The sequence below is a fragment of the Electrophorus electricus genome, chromosome 10 (assembly GCF_041902795.1).
Source record: "Electrophorus electricus isolate QZ-2024a chromosome 10, ASM4190279v1, whole genome shotgun sequence".
Lineage (NCBI taxonomy): Eukaryota > Metazoa > Chordata > Actinopteri > Gymnotiformes > Gymnotidae > Electrophorus > Electrophorus electricus.
The window spans coordinates 25050163-25070386 of NC_137506.1; the positions used below are offsets into that span (position 1 = coordinate 25050163).

At 39.0% G+C, this 20224-nt stretch overlaps 2 protein-coding genes across 4 annotated transcripts; both read right to left on the minus strand.

The window, feature by feature from the left end:
* Nucleotides 1–1276: 1276 nt before the first annotated feature.
* Nucleotides 1277–12867, minus strand: arhgap11a (Rho GTPase activating protein 11A). 3 transcript variants are annotated; one of them, XM_027000231.3, is made up of 12 exons: nucleotides 11916–12867; nucleotides 10730–10800; nucleotides 10310–10406; nucleotides 9956–10212; nucleotides 8976–9139; nucleotides 8575–8709; nucleotides 8330–8404; nucleotides 7312–7479; nucleotides 7030–7153; nucleotides 5196–5304; nucleotides 3734–3851; nucleotides 1277–3514 (listed from the first exon to the last, which is right to left on the minus strand). In XM_027000231.3, the coding sequence occupies exons 1-12, from the start codon at nucleotides 12039–12041 to the stop codon at nucleotides 2100–2102; spliced, it is 2859 nt and encodes a 952-aa protein (XP_026856032.2). In that variant the 5' UTR covers nucleotides 12042–12867; the 3' UTR covers nucleotides 1277–2099. The 3 variants fall into 3 exon arrangements, with proteins under 3 accessions (XP_026856032.2, XP_026856031.2, XP_026856033.2); XM_027000230.3 differs by having other exon boundaries at nucleotides 3734–3884; XM_027000232.3 differs by lacking the exon at nucleotides 8330–8404 and having other exon boundaries at nucleotides 3734–3884.
* Nucleotides 12868–14027: 1160 nt separating this feature from the next.
* actc1b (actin alpha cardiac muscle 1b) lies at nucleotides 14028–18455 on the minus strand. The gene is made up of 9 exons (XM_027000221.3): nucleotides 18298–18455; nucleotides 17175–17322; nucleotides 16863–16991; nucleotides 16513–16623; nucleotides 16306–16390; nucleotides 15737–15898; nucleotides 15006–15197; nucleotides 14597–14778; nucleotides 14028–14257 (listed from the first exon to the last, which is right to left on the minus strand). The coding sequence occupies exons 2-9, from the start codon at nucleotides 17301–17303 to the stop codon at nucleotides 14114–14116; spliced, it is 1134 nt and encodes a 377-aa protein (XP_026856022.1). The 5' UTR covers nucleotides 17304–17322; nucleotides 18298–18455; the 3' UTR covers nucleotides 14028–14113.
* Between the last annotated feature and the right edge of the window lie 1769 nt (nucleotides 18456–20224).

Below are 20224 nucleotides of genomic sequence, written 5' to 3' on the forward strand. Positions count from 1 at the left end.
CAAGAATTAGACGTCATACATCACAGCAAATATAAACCACTACAGCACTGTCAATTCATTTTAACCTCCAAACATATTGCTTAATTAAGCATTAGACTGCCAGACATATTATAATGGCTTCATAGTAACTGATGAATGAGGCTGTTGGTTCAAAGCAGGGTTTGGTTATTTCGTAGCCAATGTACGAGCATTTATTAACCAGAGTTAAAGCAGACTCGCATCTTTTGCTTACATGACAGGAGATGTAATTAGCCTGTAGGAACTGCTATTCTACCCTGAGCACATACATAAATAGCGTACTGTGATGCCTCGAAGAAAATTAGCAAAAACGCAACCCAGGACCGATAGCTCTACACAATAAATTCCACCACGGACCACAGACTAGCTGTCTCCACTAACCTTTCAATTTATCAGTTCGAGCGGAGCCAAATCCCTGTAATGGGAACGAAACCATCTACATTACAATCTACAACCCATTAAATGTAGCTTGAGTACAAGAAAGGCACAACTGTGCTTCATTACACATGAACTTATTTCCTGGGGTAATTATTGGCCAGAACTACAATTTCAGGTCGGCCTTCTCTAATGCCAGTCCGAGTGTTCAGTCCCAATTCAAGTTTTTGGCATCTAAGAACGTTGCTAGTCTCCTAACAGTTCCACACTTATGCGCCCCGTTTCGATACGCAATCGTTGAGACGCATGGAGGGATGTAGGAGAAATTCGATGAAAGGTGCATAAGTCTAGCACAACGTAAATAACGCCAAGAGGCATGTTCATATTCGTCTCACGACGTAGCTCATTAGTACAGAACTTCTTAAGATCACACAAAAGATTCAGGTTTCTAAATGTAAAAAACAAAACCAAAAAACTTAATGCTTCTATACTGAATTATATTATTCTCATAGTGAAGTAATTTACGTATGTGATTTTTTTTATATTAGTTAAGGGTCAGAACTCTACACGCTCTGCCCCTCATTTTGGTTATTTTTAGGATGACACAGGCGTTTTAGAACATTCAGATCTGCGGCTGGTTCGTTATTATTCAGTAAGCTCATGTGGTGGATTTTAATGATGGTCATTTCATTAACCGAAATGACCACCCCTTTTGGCTTCACACGCAGTCCGAAATTTGTGAAAAAACGAGAAGCTTGGATCGTTACAATGTAGTGCTCCACCAAGTGGCATACACAGGAATTTCAACGGACCTCGAATGTGTTTGGATTTGGTAACTTATCGTTCATAAATCTTAAGGACATATGTACTACAGAGAATGCCAGATTTTAAGATAATTGTTTTACTGTAATACTGCTTCAATCTTACATTCCATTTCGAGGTACAATATTTTCCCCACTTCTTAATTAACATCACTACTTATGACTAACCTTTAAGCCTAAAATAAAATAAATAAAAGGTGAATACAACTACTAGCCAAAACCCTTCAATCAAATTCAGACATACATTACTTAAAATACAGCCAACTGCATCATTCTTTACACTTCCCCTGGTTCACACTTTCACTTTCTCAATACAAACTTTCACTTAAATTACAGGATATATAATAAAGCACATTTTCTTTCACAGTTAAGTGACTAAAGCCCCTTACACAACATGCAGATCCCTTGTCATAACAGTATAAGTCATGGGATATTGATGTTTTAAGATGTCATAAGTTTCTGCTAAATAAGCAAATACGCCCACCAATATTCCGTCAAATGTTCACAATTAGCCCAACATGTAAAACTTAAGCTCAAAATCAAGGTATAATCAAGGTGAAGGGCTTAATGCTTAAATACACAAAAATGCATAAAGCACAAGGTTGGTCTTGAAAGTTCAGTTTTGGTCTTCAGTGGTCACTAATGCCATGATAACACCCAAAAGCTGAAAGGTAACACTATGAGTAAGATAGACAGATTTACAAAAAACTTGAAAATAAAGGAAAACATTACCCTAAAACAAATCAACAAAGAACACATCAAATTTGCGATGTAAAATAAATTAAGACCCCTGAATAGATAAGTTGGAGAAACAAGAAATCACAAAAGAATTTGAATTAAGATGTTGATCTGTTTTACCAGATCATATTTCAGATGTATAACAGTCTAAAGATCTAGAGGTTTCATAGCTGAGAGCAGTTTGCACTGAGTCAAGGGGTTCTTGGGGGAACCCCTATAGTGACTCATGTCCCTCTCAGCTGGCTGAAGCAGTGAAGACTGCTGAACGTCAGATGGCATACTGCCCCTCAACTTGGGTGCCACTGTATTGGTTACATCTTCCAGAGCCCAATGCCTGATTCCGTGGCAGGTGCTTGGCTTTTTGGGAGGTACTGGTAGCTTTGGTTTTAGGAAGACTCCTTTATCATGCGGAGGACAGTGGGAGACATCTTTGGCTTGGGGAAGTTGTGGTGTACCAGTGCAAAGGCCACTTTCCAGGCTCACTGCTTTTACTACAGGGGTACCTTGACTAGCAGCACACCACCCAGACCTGGTCTCTTTCCTCTGTCCTAGGGAGTTGATCCTCCTGACTGACTGCCGCACAGGTGTCCGCTGGAACTTCAGAGGAGATCGAGCCACTCTGGGTTTGGGTGAGGCAAGTGTCAGCATGTTGAATCGCTGGACATGGTCAGCCACTTTCACCCGCCCGGGCTCAATGGAACCCCGAGTACACTCTTGCTCATTGTGTATAGGCCCCCCATGTTGTTCTGGAAACTTGTTTAACAGCAACGGCCCTATGAACTCATGTTGGGATATGTCAAGCTCCTCTATTCGCTCTCTTGCTGCAAGTGGCGTAGACTGAACTGTGATGGCACTCATGAGCTTGAAGGCCATAGGGCTTTGGATATCTAGAGCATCCACCAGCCGGCTGCCTGTAGGACCAGTTGAACCGTCCATGAACAAGGAGCTACTCTCATTTTCGGCAACTGGAAAGCTTTCTTGGGTGTTTTTTGCTAAGACCGAGTTGTCTGCAGCTTCATGCTCAAACAGAGCACTGTCTATGTGAAGTGGAGACAAGGGACCAATCTCAAATTGTTTAAATGTGTCATTACAATTATCTACCAAGTCTTTCTGTGGCATGTGAAGAGAACCACTTTCTTTCAGTTGACTTGAGCTTTCTGATGCCACAAAGAATTTATATGACTCAGAGATAATATTCACACAAGTATGTTCTTTTTTCTCTTTGGGTTCTTCTTTGTTGTCCTTGTCAGTAGCCAGAAGGGTACTGCTAGATTCTTCATAACTTCTCATTTTGACAAGTGTCTGAGTGTTCTCCTCACTGCAAGACTCCGAGCAAGCCAGGCTCTCAGCACTGGTAGCACAGCAAAAGCCCTTTGGGATGCTGCCTACTATAAGCGGTTTGCTTACAACAATGGAAGGTTCCGAGCGGTAATTGGTCTTGAGGTACACATTCATGGGAGTGTCTGGAAAAAGGTTTCCATTTGGAGTTTCAACACTCCAAGACTCTGTGGTCTTGCATGGGGTCAGTAGGTTGTCTTCAGACTTGCTGATGTACTTGGAGCCTGTGATGTAATTTGACAATAGCAGAGAAATGCTTTCACATATAATGGCCAGGCTTACATTTCAATCACTGCAGACAAGAACAAAAAAACTGATATATAGCAACTGCATCTGCAGAACTGATTACTCCATTATAGGCCTTCCATAATAAAATTAAATAGATTACGTGAAAAAAAAAAAGGGAAACTGCAAAAAACAGAATGAAATATGGAGTCACTGACCTTTTGAAGAAGTGCTGCTGTTTTTCAAAATAGCTGGATTAAATACAGTGTCTTTGGTGAAGTGAAAACTGGTAACACTTTCTTGTGTCGCAAGGCGCCAACCAATGACCTCTGACCCCTTTGGCACAGGTAGAGAATGTGAAATGACACTCTGTTGAAATAAAGGCACCTTCTTTTTATTCCTGGTTGTGCGCCAGGTCTGTTGTCATCATTACAAGTACTGAGACATTTTAAACACTCAAATACAAGAGTAAATACAGTAATAATCAGGATGGACAATGCATACATATACACACAAACATTTATTTTAGCAAAAATAAACAATTCAGCAACAATATATCAAAGAAAAAAAGAGATCTTTAAGTGCAAATGGAAATCCTGACCTGGCTACCTTTCAAATAGGGGGAAAAAAAAAAATGTTAAAAGGTTACATGTTATACATTAAATTCTTCTCCTTCTTAAAATACTTTATTAAACCTAAAGATTTTTGGTAGTCACAAATTTTAGATTAGATAAACAAACATAAGTACAGTCAACTTTTCTCTTAGTATATTACAATGTGCAAATTTAAGCAAAGTCACTGAGAATATTAGCATTGAGGTACAAGATAATTACATTCAGTTTAACATTTTACCACTCACACCAAGATTACATTTTTGCTACTTACTATCATTTTTCATAAAGCTTATCCTTCCCACAACTTTTCATTTCCATGCAGCAAAATAACGCCAGGCTAAGAAAGCTAAATTTTGAGGTAACTACTTTGGCAAATCATTTCAAACTGGCAATCATCTTTCCAAGATTGAAGATGGCTACTCTGACTATATCTGTTCTCTCAGGCAGTTTCTACTAAGGAAAAGGCAAAATTCTGTTTGACAATTCACGCTTTCATTTGAAAGCAACACATTTGTACCTCATCACTATGGAATACTGAAGTAGGCAGAGGAAGGGAAGGCTGGCTTTAAGCTTTCTGACTTGGGACATGGCAATTGATTAGTACTTACTTTTATAACAATTGAGTGATTCAGGGTGAATGACAGTACAGACCCTCGAGCTACCTAACTGCTTCAACTTTATAGTGTAAGCAAGTTATGCTGGTTCAAAAAGCATATTTCTATTCTAATTAGTGAAGCACAGTAAGGACTTACAGGTGTTGTATTTTTGGCAAAAAATGTAAAGGTTTATGGTCAATAAACACCAAGAATAATATATACCCAGAAACACACATGAACCACGAATTCTCAAAATTTCTAACATTGCCTTTAACCAAGATCTCTAAAGGTAATCTGTGACTGAAGGAAAATTAGTCAGCAATTACCCACAGGCCACCATGCAAAATTATACAAGCACCACTCAATTTAACATGCAAATTTATAGAGTACTCATGTAAAACAAGGGGAATTGAGGGGTTGATTCAAGTTGGATTGTGCAAGTTTCTCGAGGAGGTACACTGAGGACTTACACAATCGCGGTTGGTTTTCCCAAGGCTGAAACGCAGACGGAGAGACTTTCTCGTCGCCTCTTTTTTAGTCACTCTTGGAGAAAAGCAGCCAGCCTTCCCTGATTCCACCCTGAAATCATACAGAATATTATAAAAGACAAGGTATGGGATGGGTAAAGGCAATAAAGCATTTCAGATTTTCAAATTTCAGTTTTTCCATGCATATCCAGAGCACACTGCCATCTCACTCAATGACTGAGGCACATGTTCAGTACAAGAACATGTAACTGGTAGTGACAAAATGTTTTAGTGTTATACTATTTTTTTTTTTTTTTTTAAATTACTACTTGGGACAATGAAAAGGCAATCTGATAATGCATGGCAGTTTTAGCAGTTTGGGCTCACTTTTGCCATTCACATTCTCCCTGCATCACCATCATGCATCCATGCCTCACCTGGGGTCACACCCAGGCCTCTTATGAGGGGTAATTAGAAACCTTTTTTGTAGAACATTTGTGAATTCTTCATATAAATTTGAAAATAGGAATTTGATTAATTTAGGTTAGGTAAAGGTTATAGTGACAGATTTCCATAATATAAATCAATATTAGAAATATTTCAAACATTTATTGATGGAATGTAACTGGAGTTTTAGGCTTCTTATGCTTTGAGTTTCAAGTGCGTTTCAGGCCAGTTGGTTTTTCAATTCTTTTCTAAGCACAGGTTAATGTTTAAGTTATTGGGTACGGTAATTAACCATAGATGCATTAGATGGAAATTAGACAGAACAATGCTGGAAAGTTCCTTTAAAGTGACAAATTCCTCTATACCTGCATCTCGTCTATTGATCTCTTCCTTTCATCCTCAGAAGGAGGACCAATGGCACAAGCAAGTTACAAGGAACAGAGACGAGGGGCAGGCAATTAAAGAAACGAATACAACTCAGTGAGCCACTATTTGTTTAGTTTTCAAATGTCTTGTCTTCTAGGAGTGTGACATAACTGGAGACAACAGCTTCATGGTCTATATTCTGGCAATTTACAGCTACAGAATCTTGTAGTCATTGATTTAAACTCGCTGATTTGATTTGAGTTCAGCAAAAATGTTTGTATGCTCATTCTTGCAAGTTGTGAAATGTACCTCGATAGCATACCATGTGCAGTCATATATGTGTCAGCAATAAAAGTAGCTCACTTCATGACATGGTAAGTATTTAAAAAACAACAACAAAAAACAACTTAGAAATGGGGAATATGGACAAATTGAAATGTATAAGAAACAAGAAATCCAGAAATCAGAAAAACTTGGCTTTCTACTTTATAACCTCAATAGCCTGTTGGTTTACCATTTGCAGAATGCTCAAATTCATGCACCGTGCCTATGCTTTCATTTATAACTTTGCTCACCTGCCTTCTGATCCAGTAAGAGGCAGCCTCATAAGAACATGTAAGGCCATGTCTGGGGTTCTTCTGGGAGGACACTCAAGGCTAAAGAACTAAAGAATGCTTTTGGTATAGAATTTTTTTTAATTTATTTTTTTTAACTTGAGAATGTACCATTCAAAGATCAGTCTACATGAGTTTATACATTTCACACCTCGTTAGTCCTACTTTTGTTTAAGTGATCCTTAATGTAGTCTTCACAAATACATTTTATGAATAACTTGCAACTAGTTAGACTGCACTATTGGTTTCATGGGTGTAATTTTAATAACCAAAAAGATTTCACTTCTCAATTCTACAAGTTGGTAAAGGATTTGTCCATAAAGAATTACACAAGAACTGTTTGGAAGGAGGATTAAGTTGACGTTACATTGTAAGACTCTTATTTTCTGCCAGAAAGTATTGATGCATACCTGCCAATGTTTCTGTGGTTTAGTCTTTTACTCTTTCTCTTTGCCGAGCTGGCAGACAGTCTGCTGCTTCTCCCCACAGAGGACAGGGCACTCTGAGAGTCAAGGGACCCAGATGCACTGTGCACTAGAACATTTGACATGAAAGGCCTCATCTAATACTGCACACTACACATTTCACTAATTGCTTTAGTATATAAACATGAAGCTATTAAACAAAATGTACAAAACATTATTTCATGCATTTCCTCCAGAGATCTTCTGTTAAAACATATAAAACAGTACCTGATTCAGGTGTGGATGGCCCTCCAAACAAGGTACTGGGGAAGAGTTCCAAGCCAAGATTCTTCTTGATAGACCTGTGCTTCTTGTTGGAGAACCCATAGCTTTGTGATGACTCCGCAGGCAGTTTGCGCTTGGGTGTCATGACAACAGGGGTGCCAGTTGAATGGACTAAATAAATAAATGCCAATTTAAATCAAATGTTAGCTATACAGCTTAGCATAACTTGAGCTTCCATAAAACTTCTCATGGTAGAAGCAGGTTTGCATAAGCCACTAGGCAGCAACTCAGAGTTTCTCAACCGTCACACCCATGGCACACGATGCAATAACTATAAAAATATATGAATGAAGTTTGAAGAAACACTACTCCCTCTTATGTTTTGACACACCACCCCCTGTGATGGCAGATATGAGCACTCATTTCAACAGTCACAGCACAATGTGCAGAAGCATGTAACTTGTTTGGCAACAACTTACTATTTTTTGTTCACCAAAGAATCCTCATTCATGCAGCATTACCTGACCCGACCAGTCTTTGTGTACCATGGAATAGTGGTTAAGAAACACTGGAGGAAAGGATCTGATATATGGATATCAATTCAATGCAGGAAAAAAAAATTATATAAAAACACAGGACATTCTTAAAAGGTGCTTTCTGCTCAAAGACAGGAAATAGCCTCCATCTATGCAATCATAGACACTGTAAACTATACAAGGGCAAAGAGTGCATCATTTCTCAACCACATTTAAAAAAAAAAAAAAAAAAGAGACAAGAACAAGCAAACAAGCCAAGGCATTGTATTTTCTCAATCAAAGCAATATACAATTTAAGAAAATATCTGTCAGGAAATCTGTGACAAAACCACAACATTTAGCTAAATTTCTATTGCATTTTGATTCCTTTTTAATAAAACCTCGTGGCAAGCACAAGCCAAAGCTTTATTACCTCTACTGTATGTAAGCTGCATGCATTCAATGGCTGTGCAGCCAAGCCTAACCTGGGAACACCGTATACCCACCTGTTCCATCAGACTGAGGTGTATTTGAAGGGGTTCTACTACTTTTAAATTTATTCAGAGCTCCATTTACCATATCTGGAATGCAAGACAAAATCACTCATCTGTGAAGACCAATGCTTTTAAAGTGCTTCACATTACAAAAATACCTCTGTTCCATTGTAAGACTACGTCACCAGTGTGATACAGAAATTGTAGGTTTGACTAAAGGGAGAAGGATCCTGGGCTCCATCATACACAGCTCATACCTCCTAAACTGCGCCTGCTTCTCTTTACACCTGAGGATGCACTTCCCTCCTCCAAGGCATCTGAAGGTGAAAAGACTCCAGTCTCACAACCCAGCATGGCTGGAACTTTTGCGAGGAGGAACTCTGGCACTGCACCTAGACAGACACACAGACAGACACACAGACAGACACACACACAGACACACACACACAGACACACACACACAGACACACACACACAGACACACACACAGACACACACACACAGACACACACACAGACACACACACAGACACACACACACAGGATAACTAAATTAAAAATAGATCATTTCTGATATTTGGGAATAACAAGAATTGGTTTTGCTTATAATGTGCATTAACCTCGATCTTAATATGTAGTTATATATGTGAACTAGATACCCAGATTCTGAGCATTATCAATGAGGAACTGCACAACTGCTGCTTGTAGCTTTAGTCTCTTCTCAGTGCTAGCATTCATTTTCTCTGTGCCATCTCCACAGTGAAGGAAGTTTGGAGAAAAGATTACAGAGAGGTTACTGCTGTCCATCTTGTTTTCCACACATCTGGAACAGAAAACAACTGATCAGCAGTGAATAAGTACAACAAATATGTTCTGGTCAAGGTACAGTAAATTTTTAGTTTTCCCCTCTGCTTTGACTGCAAGCAAATAAAATGTATAAAGGTATGTCCATGTAAACCTCAAATGATGAAAAATTACATTAATCACATAGAATCACCCTTTTCACAATGCACCGATTCATTTTTTTTTTTTAATCCCTAATTCACAGCAAGAAGCCATTTTGCAAGAATAAACAAAGCCCCTGTCAGTTGGTAAAACTGACATAAGCAATTTTAACTACACTGTCTTTACTTCCTCATAATAATCACTAAAATAATTTCTCTAAGAAAGACCTAGGTGACTGCGTTTCCAATTAACCAATCAGAAAATGTTCCTGCAGGGAGGTGACCATTCCTTCCTGTCAGTTATTTTGCATGAACGCAAAGTACCTAGATAATCTCATATATATATATATATATATATATATATATATATATATATATATATATATATTAAAAAATAATAATTTGTTGTTCTTTCAGTTAGGCACTTTACTTCAACTCCACATGTTCCTAAACATCCATACAGTTGAATAATAGCCATATAAAACATGTCCCACAAATTACCAGGCTCAGAAAAACACTGCACCAAGGAAAGCAGAGTTCATACTGTACATCTCTTTACAAGACCCACTGATACCTAAACATTTTAACTACATTTTTTTAAATAAAGTAAATGAGCCCAACACTAGCCTTAAAAGTATTACTCTCCCCATAAATAGCACAACAGACCACAACCAACAAACCCTTTTCCACCTCACCTCAGAGAGACCCTTTTCAGGAAGCTGAGAAAGTAGCGCAATACGATCATATTCTCATGAGGCAGGACACAGGAGAGCAGGACAGTGGCCGAGGTCTTCTCCTCCACAGTGGGCAGCTCCTGGGCTTTCAGAAAGGCACCGTGCAAGTCTGCAGGCAGGACCGGCTCAGGCAGGTCACGAAAGAACTGCTTGAGGAGGCCAGCTATGTCCAGCGGGAGGGCAGTGGACAGACACTCCTCAGCCTTTTCCAACTTTGCCTTCGAGAGCAAAACAATACATCCGCTGTTTAACAAGTAATCCTGTTAAAGTCTCACTGTGAAAGGTTAGTGGAGGCCAGAAGAGGTCATCACTCACCCTGAGAGCCTTCATTCGAACAATGGAGCCCGATTTTCTAAACAGGCCCTCTGTGTCTAAATGACCCATAAGATATGTACAGGCATCCACAAGGAAGCTGAAATAGTTGGGAGATGTTAGCCCTGCTGATGAAATACTTTTCTCTTTGTCTACCCCCTCCTATTTTGGGCATTTTATACTTTACAGAGCCAAAATACATTTTTGATTTCACAATAGTTCTTAGCCTATTGGTAAAAATGAATTGTATATCTCAAGGCTGCAACAAAATATTTCTAAATGTATAAAATGTTTTTGGGTCTCAAAGATAAACTTGTTAATGTTAATAATAAAGATTAGACTTTTCTATAATTCATCTTTGCATTATAGATTTTTTTTAATTACAACAATCAGAGCAAAGACAACTGAAAGAGAAAATCTTACCAGGGTATGTCTCCATAGTCTAGCACATAACAATGTGGTAGACTTTCTAATGCTACCCCAAAAACCTTCACCTAAAAAAGATTAAGCATGACATAAGTTTACAGTTACGCTTTTAATGTCTTTTCATCAAGTTATAACACCTGCATTAGCGTTTGCTTTGACTGAAGCACCTGCAATACTTCACATACTTTTTATGACAAGCCTACACAGGAGAAAAAAATGTTAAGATAGTTAACTGGTAATGTTCTATAGCCATGGGGCACAACCCCATTAGAAATCTTAGCTCTTTAGATACTCAAGCCAGACAAGTAAATTAAGGTTCTAGAGGCACTTTGAAAAAAATACATGAACAAGTACCGCACTGTACACTTGAAAAGCAACAAGCACATGCCATCATAATTCCATTAAATGTTTACTTCTAACTAGTTAAAATGAAGCTAATTACTACCAACTAATTTAAAATGAAGCTAATTACTTGAAACCTGTGACATTTACGTGCCACAGCATCATGCACAAGTATGCTCAAAAAAGTAAACAAGTAACAAAGTAAAAAACAAAACAAAACAAAACACACATTTCAATATAAATTACATATAGAATCATAAAAAAAACACACACACACAAAGTATATACAGCTGAACATGCACGTCCTCTGGATGTGTGAAGTAACAGCGTTTGCTATTAATCGTACATTTGTAGCTAGATATTCTCAGCAATCATGCTTAAGGATAAAACGTCAGACATGTAGCTAGATATGCTTGCTACCATGAAGCTACTTGCGTGATTTGCATTTTCGGAAGTAGGTAGATAGCAAGGTTCATCACACGACCCAAAAGGAAATTTTGCAACACTTCCATTTCGTGTGACAATGGCCTTAGTTTCAATAACTTGCTAAATAAACAATTTCTCTTTGCAAAGGATAAAGGGTGTGAGTGGAACGAATGGACCATGCATAACAAAAAAATAATAATGTGTTCCATAAACATTTCAGGTCGCAGCAGAAAAATGTTTACAGAAAATAGCTAGCTAGTTGGCTAGGTTAAAATACATAACCCAGCTATCTAACTAGCCAGCTGGGATTATCATTACGTGCAGATATCTTAGATAGCGTTAGCAACCTTCACCGTCTTCAAAAAACTGTGATCTTAGCTAGCGTTAGCCAACTAATAATTTAACGTTAACTTACCGAATTGCCGGTTGTCTTGTTGCTATTCGTTTTACCCTTGTTCCAGTTCTTCATTTTTATTCCATAGGCTGCACGAAGATGCTGAACAACTGCAAGGCGCACAACGTTTCTTTCTACGGTCTTCATTGTTTTTCAAAGTTAGCTAGCGGTTAGCGAGCCAGTTAGCCAACCTAAGATAGGTTACTCAATTTTATAATTTACTTCCCGTATTAGCTAGGCTAACTACACCGCTGTCAGGATTAACCAAGACAAGATAACCAACAAAACAGCTGATGTCGTTGTTGCACAAGTCTATTCAATATGCAGGCCAGCTAGCCAGCCAACCTAACTAGCATTCAACGCTGCGATGTGAAGACGAATACTTAACTATCTAGCTAGTTAGCTATCTTAAGAGGCTTGGCTAGTCTGAAGTTACGTTCTTTCGAGTTCGTCTGGCACGTTTACGAAAAATTTAAAACGGCGTATTAGCGTTAGCTATCTTAAATAGCAGCGAGTTGGGTGGTAGTTTCCAATTCTTTAACTATCTGTCAAGATACATATAACACATTCAAAATGATACGGCTGCGGATGCGATTTTAATCTTTGAGTACAACAAGTAATTCTGCAACAATGTATTGTAACTAACGTTACTTAGCGTTATCTAGCTAGCTATGTTAGCTTGTTGACTAGTTAAATTAACCTCAACGTTTTCCCGTTAGCGAGGTTTGCGTTATGAACAATCCGTGCTGAGATCCTAACTGTTCAACATCTTCACGAATTTAACATTCCTGCAGCCACAACTGCACGGAAAGGTAGCTAGCTAATTAAAACGTTCTCTAACTAGCTTTACAGCTTGCAAACATTCCCGTTTTCCCTGGTGCGTCAGTTACTTTGCTATCTGGCTTTTCAAAGCTACTTGATTAACCTAACTAGCTAGCTTAGCTATTTCCTTTGTAGCAATATGTCTTTCAAACGGCAGCAAAAGACCAGAAGTTCAACACGATTGGCTACCTAATGTTCAAATTTCATAGCGTCTGCGTCACTGCGTCCTATGATAGGTTCCCCAGTCACGTGTTAAATCTACAACAAACCCTTGAAAGTCGGTGTGTAGGCAAGATTAAAAAAAAAACTTTTATTCATACTGATTTAAAAGGTCCATTGGAATACAAAAACAACTCAAAAAGGTTAATGCTGTTTGTCCTGCCTGTTTGCATAATTTATATTAACTGCTGTGTTATCCCTCCGGGTGCAGTTTTTCTTCTTCCCCTGAGCCAACATGCCTCAACATCCCCCATCTCAGCACAACATAACACATTTTTGAAAGCATGTTGAATTACTTAATTTCTGTCTTATATAACTAACACACTTTGGTCATTATCTGAGTTTAGTGTATTACATGCCCCTATATGGACATGTAATAGTTGTGTTTAATAACAAAGACCTGCAGGAAAACATCTGGTTTGAAATGAAAACTTAGTGTTGTTTTGGTAGAAATGGGTATGATGTCCACAGCTTATAGTTATTTGTGTGCATAGCAAGCATTATTATGACACTGTGTCTATTAATTATATTGACACGGCGCAGAGGATCATCAGCACCTGAAGAACTGATTATATTATCCTCATAATTGTTGATCAGGATGTTAACAGGTTTCAAATACAAAGAAAGATTGAGATTTACACTCAACCACATCTTGGTTGGAAGACGAAGGTGAAATGACTCAGTCAGGAGAAGAAATCTAAGCATAGCTGTGCTTTTAAATATAAAAGCATGACCTGTCATTGTCATACTGTAAATATAACCCAGTCTTCACAGAATGTGGTTGAACCTTGTAGTTTTAGAAGACATACCAGAGATATATTTTGTGGTCAAACCAATCTTTGGTGTTGCCTTGCCATGACTGCATAGCCAGATGTTTTAATCAAACTGGAATGTGGTCATGAGTTCCTGTTCAGTTGTACTTTAACAGAAAGCTTATGTATATTCTAAAGTTAAACTTGTTCTAATCAACTTAGAACATGCGTAATTGGCTCCTAATAATCTTAGTGTTGTTTTAAGACCATGGTTTACATATGTTCAATAAAATAATAGTTGCTTAACCAAAGCAAAAAAGGAAAAAGATGACACCTACTGTTATAATGATCCACTTTTATTACAACACATGTATATACAGTAACAGACACAGTACAAATGTATGGTGGAAAGGAGAGTTGGCTGGCTTAGAAGCACTTCCTGTGAACAATGGAGGGGCCAGCCTCATCATACTCCTGCTTGGTGATCCACATTTGCTGGAAGGTAGAGAGGGAGGCCAGGATGGAGCCTCCAATCCAGACGGAGTACTTACGCTCGGGGGGAGCAATTATCTGGAGGAAGAGTGGGGCTCTGTTAGTCTCTGACACTGTGTAAAATATGCCTAGATGTCTAGATTATCAAGGACTATATCCATGAACTTAAATCTCATAAAAAACAACAACATTTTCTTTTTTTTCCCCTTAAGGGCAAATTTCTCTACTAAAGTATTATCTGTTCCTTATTAATCTTATTAAGCATATTAAATAAAAATATTATCACTCTCCCACAGAAATTGTAAAATAGTCATTACTGAACAAAAAATAGGGACCATTTAGTACAACTTTTTCATTAAATCTTAATAACATTGGCATAAGCTGGCAACATGTATTGAGCATTCAGCTTCTTCTCACCTTGATCTTCATGGTGCTGGGAGCCAGAGCAGTGATCTCCTTCTGCATACGGTCAGCAATACCAGGGTACATGGTGGTACCACCAGACAGGACGTTGTTGGCATACAGGTCCTTGCGGATGTCAATGTCGCACTTCATAATGCTGTTGTATGCAGTCTCATGGATACCAGCAGACTCCATACCTGAGGTTTGAGAAGACTTCAGTTATCAAGAAGCATATGAACAGTTTAGGTACAGAGCACATCAACTGAAGTGATGGATTACATGAGACAATGTGTTGTCTGTAACTGCTTATTTTATTCTTATGAGTTTTGTTGTTCCACTGTGATCGAATACACCACCACTATCTTCTTTCTATTCTGCATACTATTGTTCACTTATTTCTGGTTTATGAAGAAGTAAAACTCACCTATGAATGAAGGCTGGAAGAGGGTCTCAGGGCAACGGAAACGCTCGTTACCGATGGTGATGACCTGACCGTCGGGAAGCTCATAGCTCTTCTCCAGGGAGGAAGAGGAAGCAGCGGTGGCCATCTCATTCTCAAAGTCCAGAGCCACATAGCAAAGCTTCTCCTTGATGTCACGCACAATCTCACGCTCGGCTATGAAGAACAAAATTTAGAGAAAACTCATGGTACCAAACTTCACTGGAAAATCTTAATAAATAAACCTAGTGTAGACTGTCACTCTCTGTATTATTTGCATTATAGGGGTGCTTAACCCAGTCCTTGAGACCTGCAACAAACGCAACATTTTTTGTTCTAACACACAGTACATCTGTATGAGTTCCACACCTGTAGAGCTCACAGTATATCTGTGCCAGTTCCAAACCTGTACAGCTCACAGTACACCTGTACCAATTTCAGACCTGTACAGCTCCCAAGTACTGCACCAGTGTTCTTACTGGATTGGTTCACGTGTAGTGATTGCTAGGATAGCTAAAATGTAGACTGTTTCATTGGTCCCAAGAACTGTGTTTGGAAAGACTGATCTATTAGACTGACAACATGGCTGTTGTCAGTTGACATTTTGCTAATGTTATTGTACCCATTATAAAGGCACTTAACCTTTTGCTTTTTTGGGCTGTACCCATTGGAGTGTGCTAATTGTAAAAAGTATTTGTTTTGGTATTACTCCTTACCAGTTGTGACAAAAGAGTATCCACGCTCAGTCAAGATCTTCATCAAGTAGTCGGTCAGGTCACGACCAGCAAGATCCAGACGCATGATGGCGTGGGGGAGAGCATAACCCTCATAGATGGGAACATTGTGGGTCACACCATCACCGGAATCCAGCACAATACCTGCAGAGGGTAGGCTTCAGTCGGACATGCTTGCCACCATTTAAAGGCCCCTCAAAGTGTATGACATCATAAACAAACAGTGCCATGGTAAATGACATCAGCGGCCACAGGTGGAGCTTTCACCCCAGGATTACTGCTAATCTTCCACAATGCATAATGTCATTTGTCTTGTTGTATGTCAAATAAACCACACTGCATGACTAATTGTTCTATGTATAACATGACAGAGTGAACGTTATCAGTGAAATGAGAACATCAAATGTGCAAATTTTCTTTGGGAACTAAAATCAATTTCTCTGGCTACATTGAACGATATTAGTTCAACAAGATATAAAATCTAACATTTAACTGCATATATACATTCATACAGTAATTTGGAGTGAAGATCCATTACTGCTAATACTCACCTGTGGTACGGCCAGAAGCGTACAGGGACAGCACAGCCTGGATGGCCACATACATGGCAGGCACGTTGAAGGTCTCAAACATGATCTATACATGGAGATTAGACAAGTGATACTGTTAGCGCGATTGAGGCAATACTACAAAGCTGACAAAGCTCCCTGCTGGACAAAGTGTAACAGAGTGGAATGGGCTCATGAAAGCACAGGTACCTGAGTCATCTTCTCCCTGTTGGCCTTGGGATTGAGGGGGGCCTCGGTGAGCAGGGTGGGGTGCTCCTCTGGAGCCACACGGAGCTCATTGTAGAAGGTGTGGTGCCAGATCTGACAGGAATAAACAAACAGGTCTATCAGGAAGCCACGAATGAGAACACATATGAAAACATATACGTGATATTATTTATTACACTCCCTCGGGACATCCTACATTTACAGATCATATACATGCTTATTTTACATACCTAGAATCAGTGTGGAATTTTCCCCTCATGTTTTAAACTGCTTGGTTTAGGTGAGAGTTGACCTGCAACAGTTTATGGAACAGATGGGATGTGATTACCTACCTTCTCCATGTCGTCCCAGTTAGTGATGATGCCATGCTCGATGGGGTACTTCAGAGTGAGGATACCCCTCTTGCTCTGGGCCTCATCACCGACGTAGCTGTCCTTCTGACCCATACCCACCATCACACCCTGTGGGAGAAGAACTAAAGTTAACCAAACTAAAATAAGATAATGTTAAAGCAGCTAACAAAATGCAGTTATATAGGTTATGTTAAAGACATTATAGTGTACCTTTTCCACCAAATAACTGTACACATGAGAACAGGAATAGTGAGAAGATGAGTTAAGATTATTTTACGGAAGTGGGCACACCTGGTGGCGGGGCCTTCCAACGATGGAAGGGAAGACAGCACGGGGAGCGTCGTCTCCGGCGAACCCAGCCTTGACCAAGCCGGAGCCATTGTCGCATACAAGGGCGGTAGTCTCCTCGTCGTCACACATGATTGCTTCCTGGGATGGTCTGACGGGAGACACGACATAGTTATGACAGAGTTTGAAAAATTATCTAGCGGCGGTCCTATGATAATGTGCGATATTGATAATGTGCAGGATAATGTGAAATATTGATAACGCAAACAAAGTCCATATGCTGTTTATCAAATCACAAGTTTGAATCAGTTTTTGGTGTAACACACAACAGATTTGTAAGACAGTCATAATATTGAACTGCCAAAAAAAAAAGAAGAGATCTTATGTTTAAGTAAAAGTAAAAAGAATTTGACTCTCGATGGCATATACTCCTACTTAATGTCTTTTCACCCCAGCCCTTTCTGAAAGGTTACTGAAACTGTATCTCCCTTGCCAAACTGGTTCAAGAGATTTTGAGCATGTCAATGTAGATCCAAAAAAGGGCCCCGGAGGAGCCTGGACATCTATTTTAAGCGCCTCCTGCTGCGTTAAGCCTACATGGCTTCTGCTACCTCACAGCTCCCTATCTGTGTTTGGTGCCTGTCCAGGATCATCTGTAGTTGCAGCTGTCATCACATTGTAACGCCTCAGTTTGTATTTTGACTTCATGCCCTGAAATTCGTAATGACTTTGTTCATGAGATGTTTTTTTGGTAGCTAAATGTGTAATGACAGTACAGCACATTCAATTTTCAAAATTTAGTTTTGCAAATTAATAAGTATCAACTAAAATCACATCAGTAAGGATCAATTCTCAGATGATGGCTATGTCATCCCAAAGTCATGTTTCTAGACATACTAAAAGTTGAGAAATATTTCTTTGTAGATTGGACAAAATAATGGCAACTTTATTATTATTATTTGCCAGCTATTACTAATTCCATTTCAAATGCCCAGGTTTTTCTTTCATACAGGTAAAACTATAGTCATATCATTAATACACATCTATTATACCCAACTAGTAGTTCAACACACTGTGCACACATGCTTACTCATTTTTCCATAGGATCCCACTATAACCTACTCACCAAGTTGTGTCGCAAGACTGATGCTTCCACTGGGACGAAGAGATCAGGGGAGGACTCCCCTTAAATAAGACTCCAGCTAAGGGGTCTGGGGCGGAGTATCAAGTTCACAGAAGCCCAAATAAGAACTTCAGAAGAAAAAAAAAATAGAGGGAGAGGTATGAGTCCCTCCACCAGTAAATGTATCTGTCTTGATGCTTGATGGGAAAGAGCAATTGGATCCTTCGAAAATTGAGCACCATCCTTCCAAAATTGAGCACCAAAATTAGATGTCAAGTACTTTACCTGCAGTTTAACATATATATATACTCACACATTTGTGAGTGTGTGTGTGTGTGTGTACTTGTGTGTGTGCATGTGTGTATGGGACTGTGTATGAGAGAGAGAGAGAGAGAGAGAGAGAGAGAGAGAGAGAGAGAGAGAGAGAGAGAGAGAGAGAGAGAGAGAGAGGGTTAGTGTGTAAATCTAATGAGCATAAAACAAATCTTAATATATCAGATTTTATAAACCTCTTTGGCTTTAAGCTGTTAATTTATTTAGTTATAGGCTGACATTTTTTCTTCAAACCTTTCTGGAAAATGTGCATCATGTTGGAGTGAAATAAAAAGATGTGTTTTCTTATCTATTATGCTTCTTTTCAATGTAGGACATCTAAGATGACAATCCACTCAAACTATAGAACTGGTTAAGGAGATATTTAAAACTCTTTACTATGCAGCCAGACTGGATACTCTATATGTCAGTAGGTCAGCATACTGGTATGTAGGCTGCAACCCTAAACATGGAGAACAAGTGTGACGGGGCAACACTCGCTTAGCTTTCCCCTACCAGCTTTCTCATTGGCTGGTCTGTAGTGGTAGCAAACCTTGATTGGCTGAATTCTCTCCTTTTAGGGTCATGGTGGGAAACAGGTGATGTAAATGTGCACACACTGGAGTACCATAAAACTGAGTCTGAGAACAGGGCTCCTTATATGCATTAACCCTATCAACCCTAATTAGCATTGTCTTTGTAGTGATGAGCTGACTAAAAATGTTGATATACTTCCTCTGGATTCCATCACCCTGCTTCCCATTGCAATGTGTTTCCCAAAGGTTTTTATTAAAAGTAGAAGCTATATTGATTGAAACCTAGTCTTGTCATTCAAGATCAAAATGTTTGGATGATGTCGATTTCCAATTGCTCTTCTGGTAGTCTCAGAAGAACAATCACAGCATTGAAGGTAATGGGATTAGTTATATTTAGTCTCTTTGCACCAAATATGTCTTCTTCTATCTGCAGAGATAGAAGGTACATTGAAAAAGATTCCTCTACTGGAATGGAAAGTACAGACTGGCTATTCATAGGCATGGAGAGATCTGAGCAAATGTTATCAAAAGACTGATATCTGCAGTGCATACACTTGGGCTGGTGGTGTAAAATGACCAGAATACTTTAAGAAGATAATGGTAAGATGCATGTATGTCATGGATAGCGTATACTTCTGCATCTTGAAATGGTCTATTTTAAAAGCTTAAATGTGAGGGCAAGAGTCACACTGTAGGACTGGAAGCCTAATGTACCCTATTGACCTTTAGTAATAAAATATATCCATAAAGGACACTTGTGGAACTAATATTTTAAAATAACCAAACGTTTCAGAACAATTTATTGTTTAGACAGCTTCAAGATCTTCACTGCTTAGCCATTAGGTAAAAGTGACTGTAGTAACAGGACATTGTCATTGATTTGGGAATCAGCGCCATTCAGTGTTTGTATTGGTGTACTACAGTACTACAGTTACCTACATGTCTATAAAGCCATTCACATGTAGGCACCATCTCAGCAAATATATTGCAAAAATGTTATGGCATACAAGGGAACAGAAATAAACTTTGAACTGCAATAACCCTATTGTAAAGAATTCTCTCATTCACCTAAAGACAATTGT

Bases quoted from the DNA above. Each gene is read 5' to 3' on its own strand.
- arhgap11a (XM_027000230.3), bottom strand. From the start codon at position 12,041: ATGAAGACCGTAGAAAGAAACGTTGTGCGCCTTGCAGTTGTTCAGCAT. The intron at 10,407-10,729 runs GTAAGATTTTCT...CAACTATTTCAG, and splicing joins GACTATGGAGACATACCCTG to CTTCCTTGTGGATGCCTGTA. The intron at 9,140-9,955 runs GTGAGGTGGAAA...TTTCTGTTCCAG, and splicing joins CTGAAAAGGGTCTCTCTGAG to ATGTGTGGAAAACAAGATGG.
- actc1b (XM_027000221.3), bottom strand. From the start codon at position 17,303: ATGTGTGACGACGAGGAGACTACCGCCCTTGTATGCGACAATGGCTCC. The intron at 15,899-16,305 runs GTGAGTATTAGC...TACCCTCTGCAG, and splicing joins CGCTTCTGGCCGTACCACAG to GTATTGTGCTGGATTCCGGT. The intron at 14,258-14,596 runs GTGAGAAGAAGC...CTCTTCCTCCAG, and splicing joins CCAGCACCATGAAGATCAAG to ATAATTGCTCCCCCCGAGCG.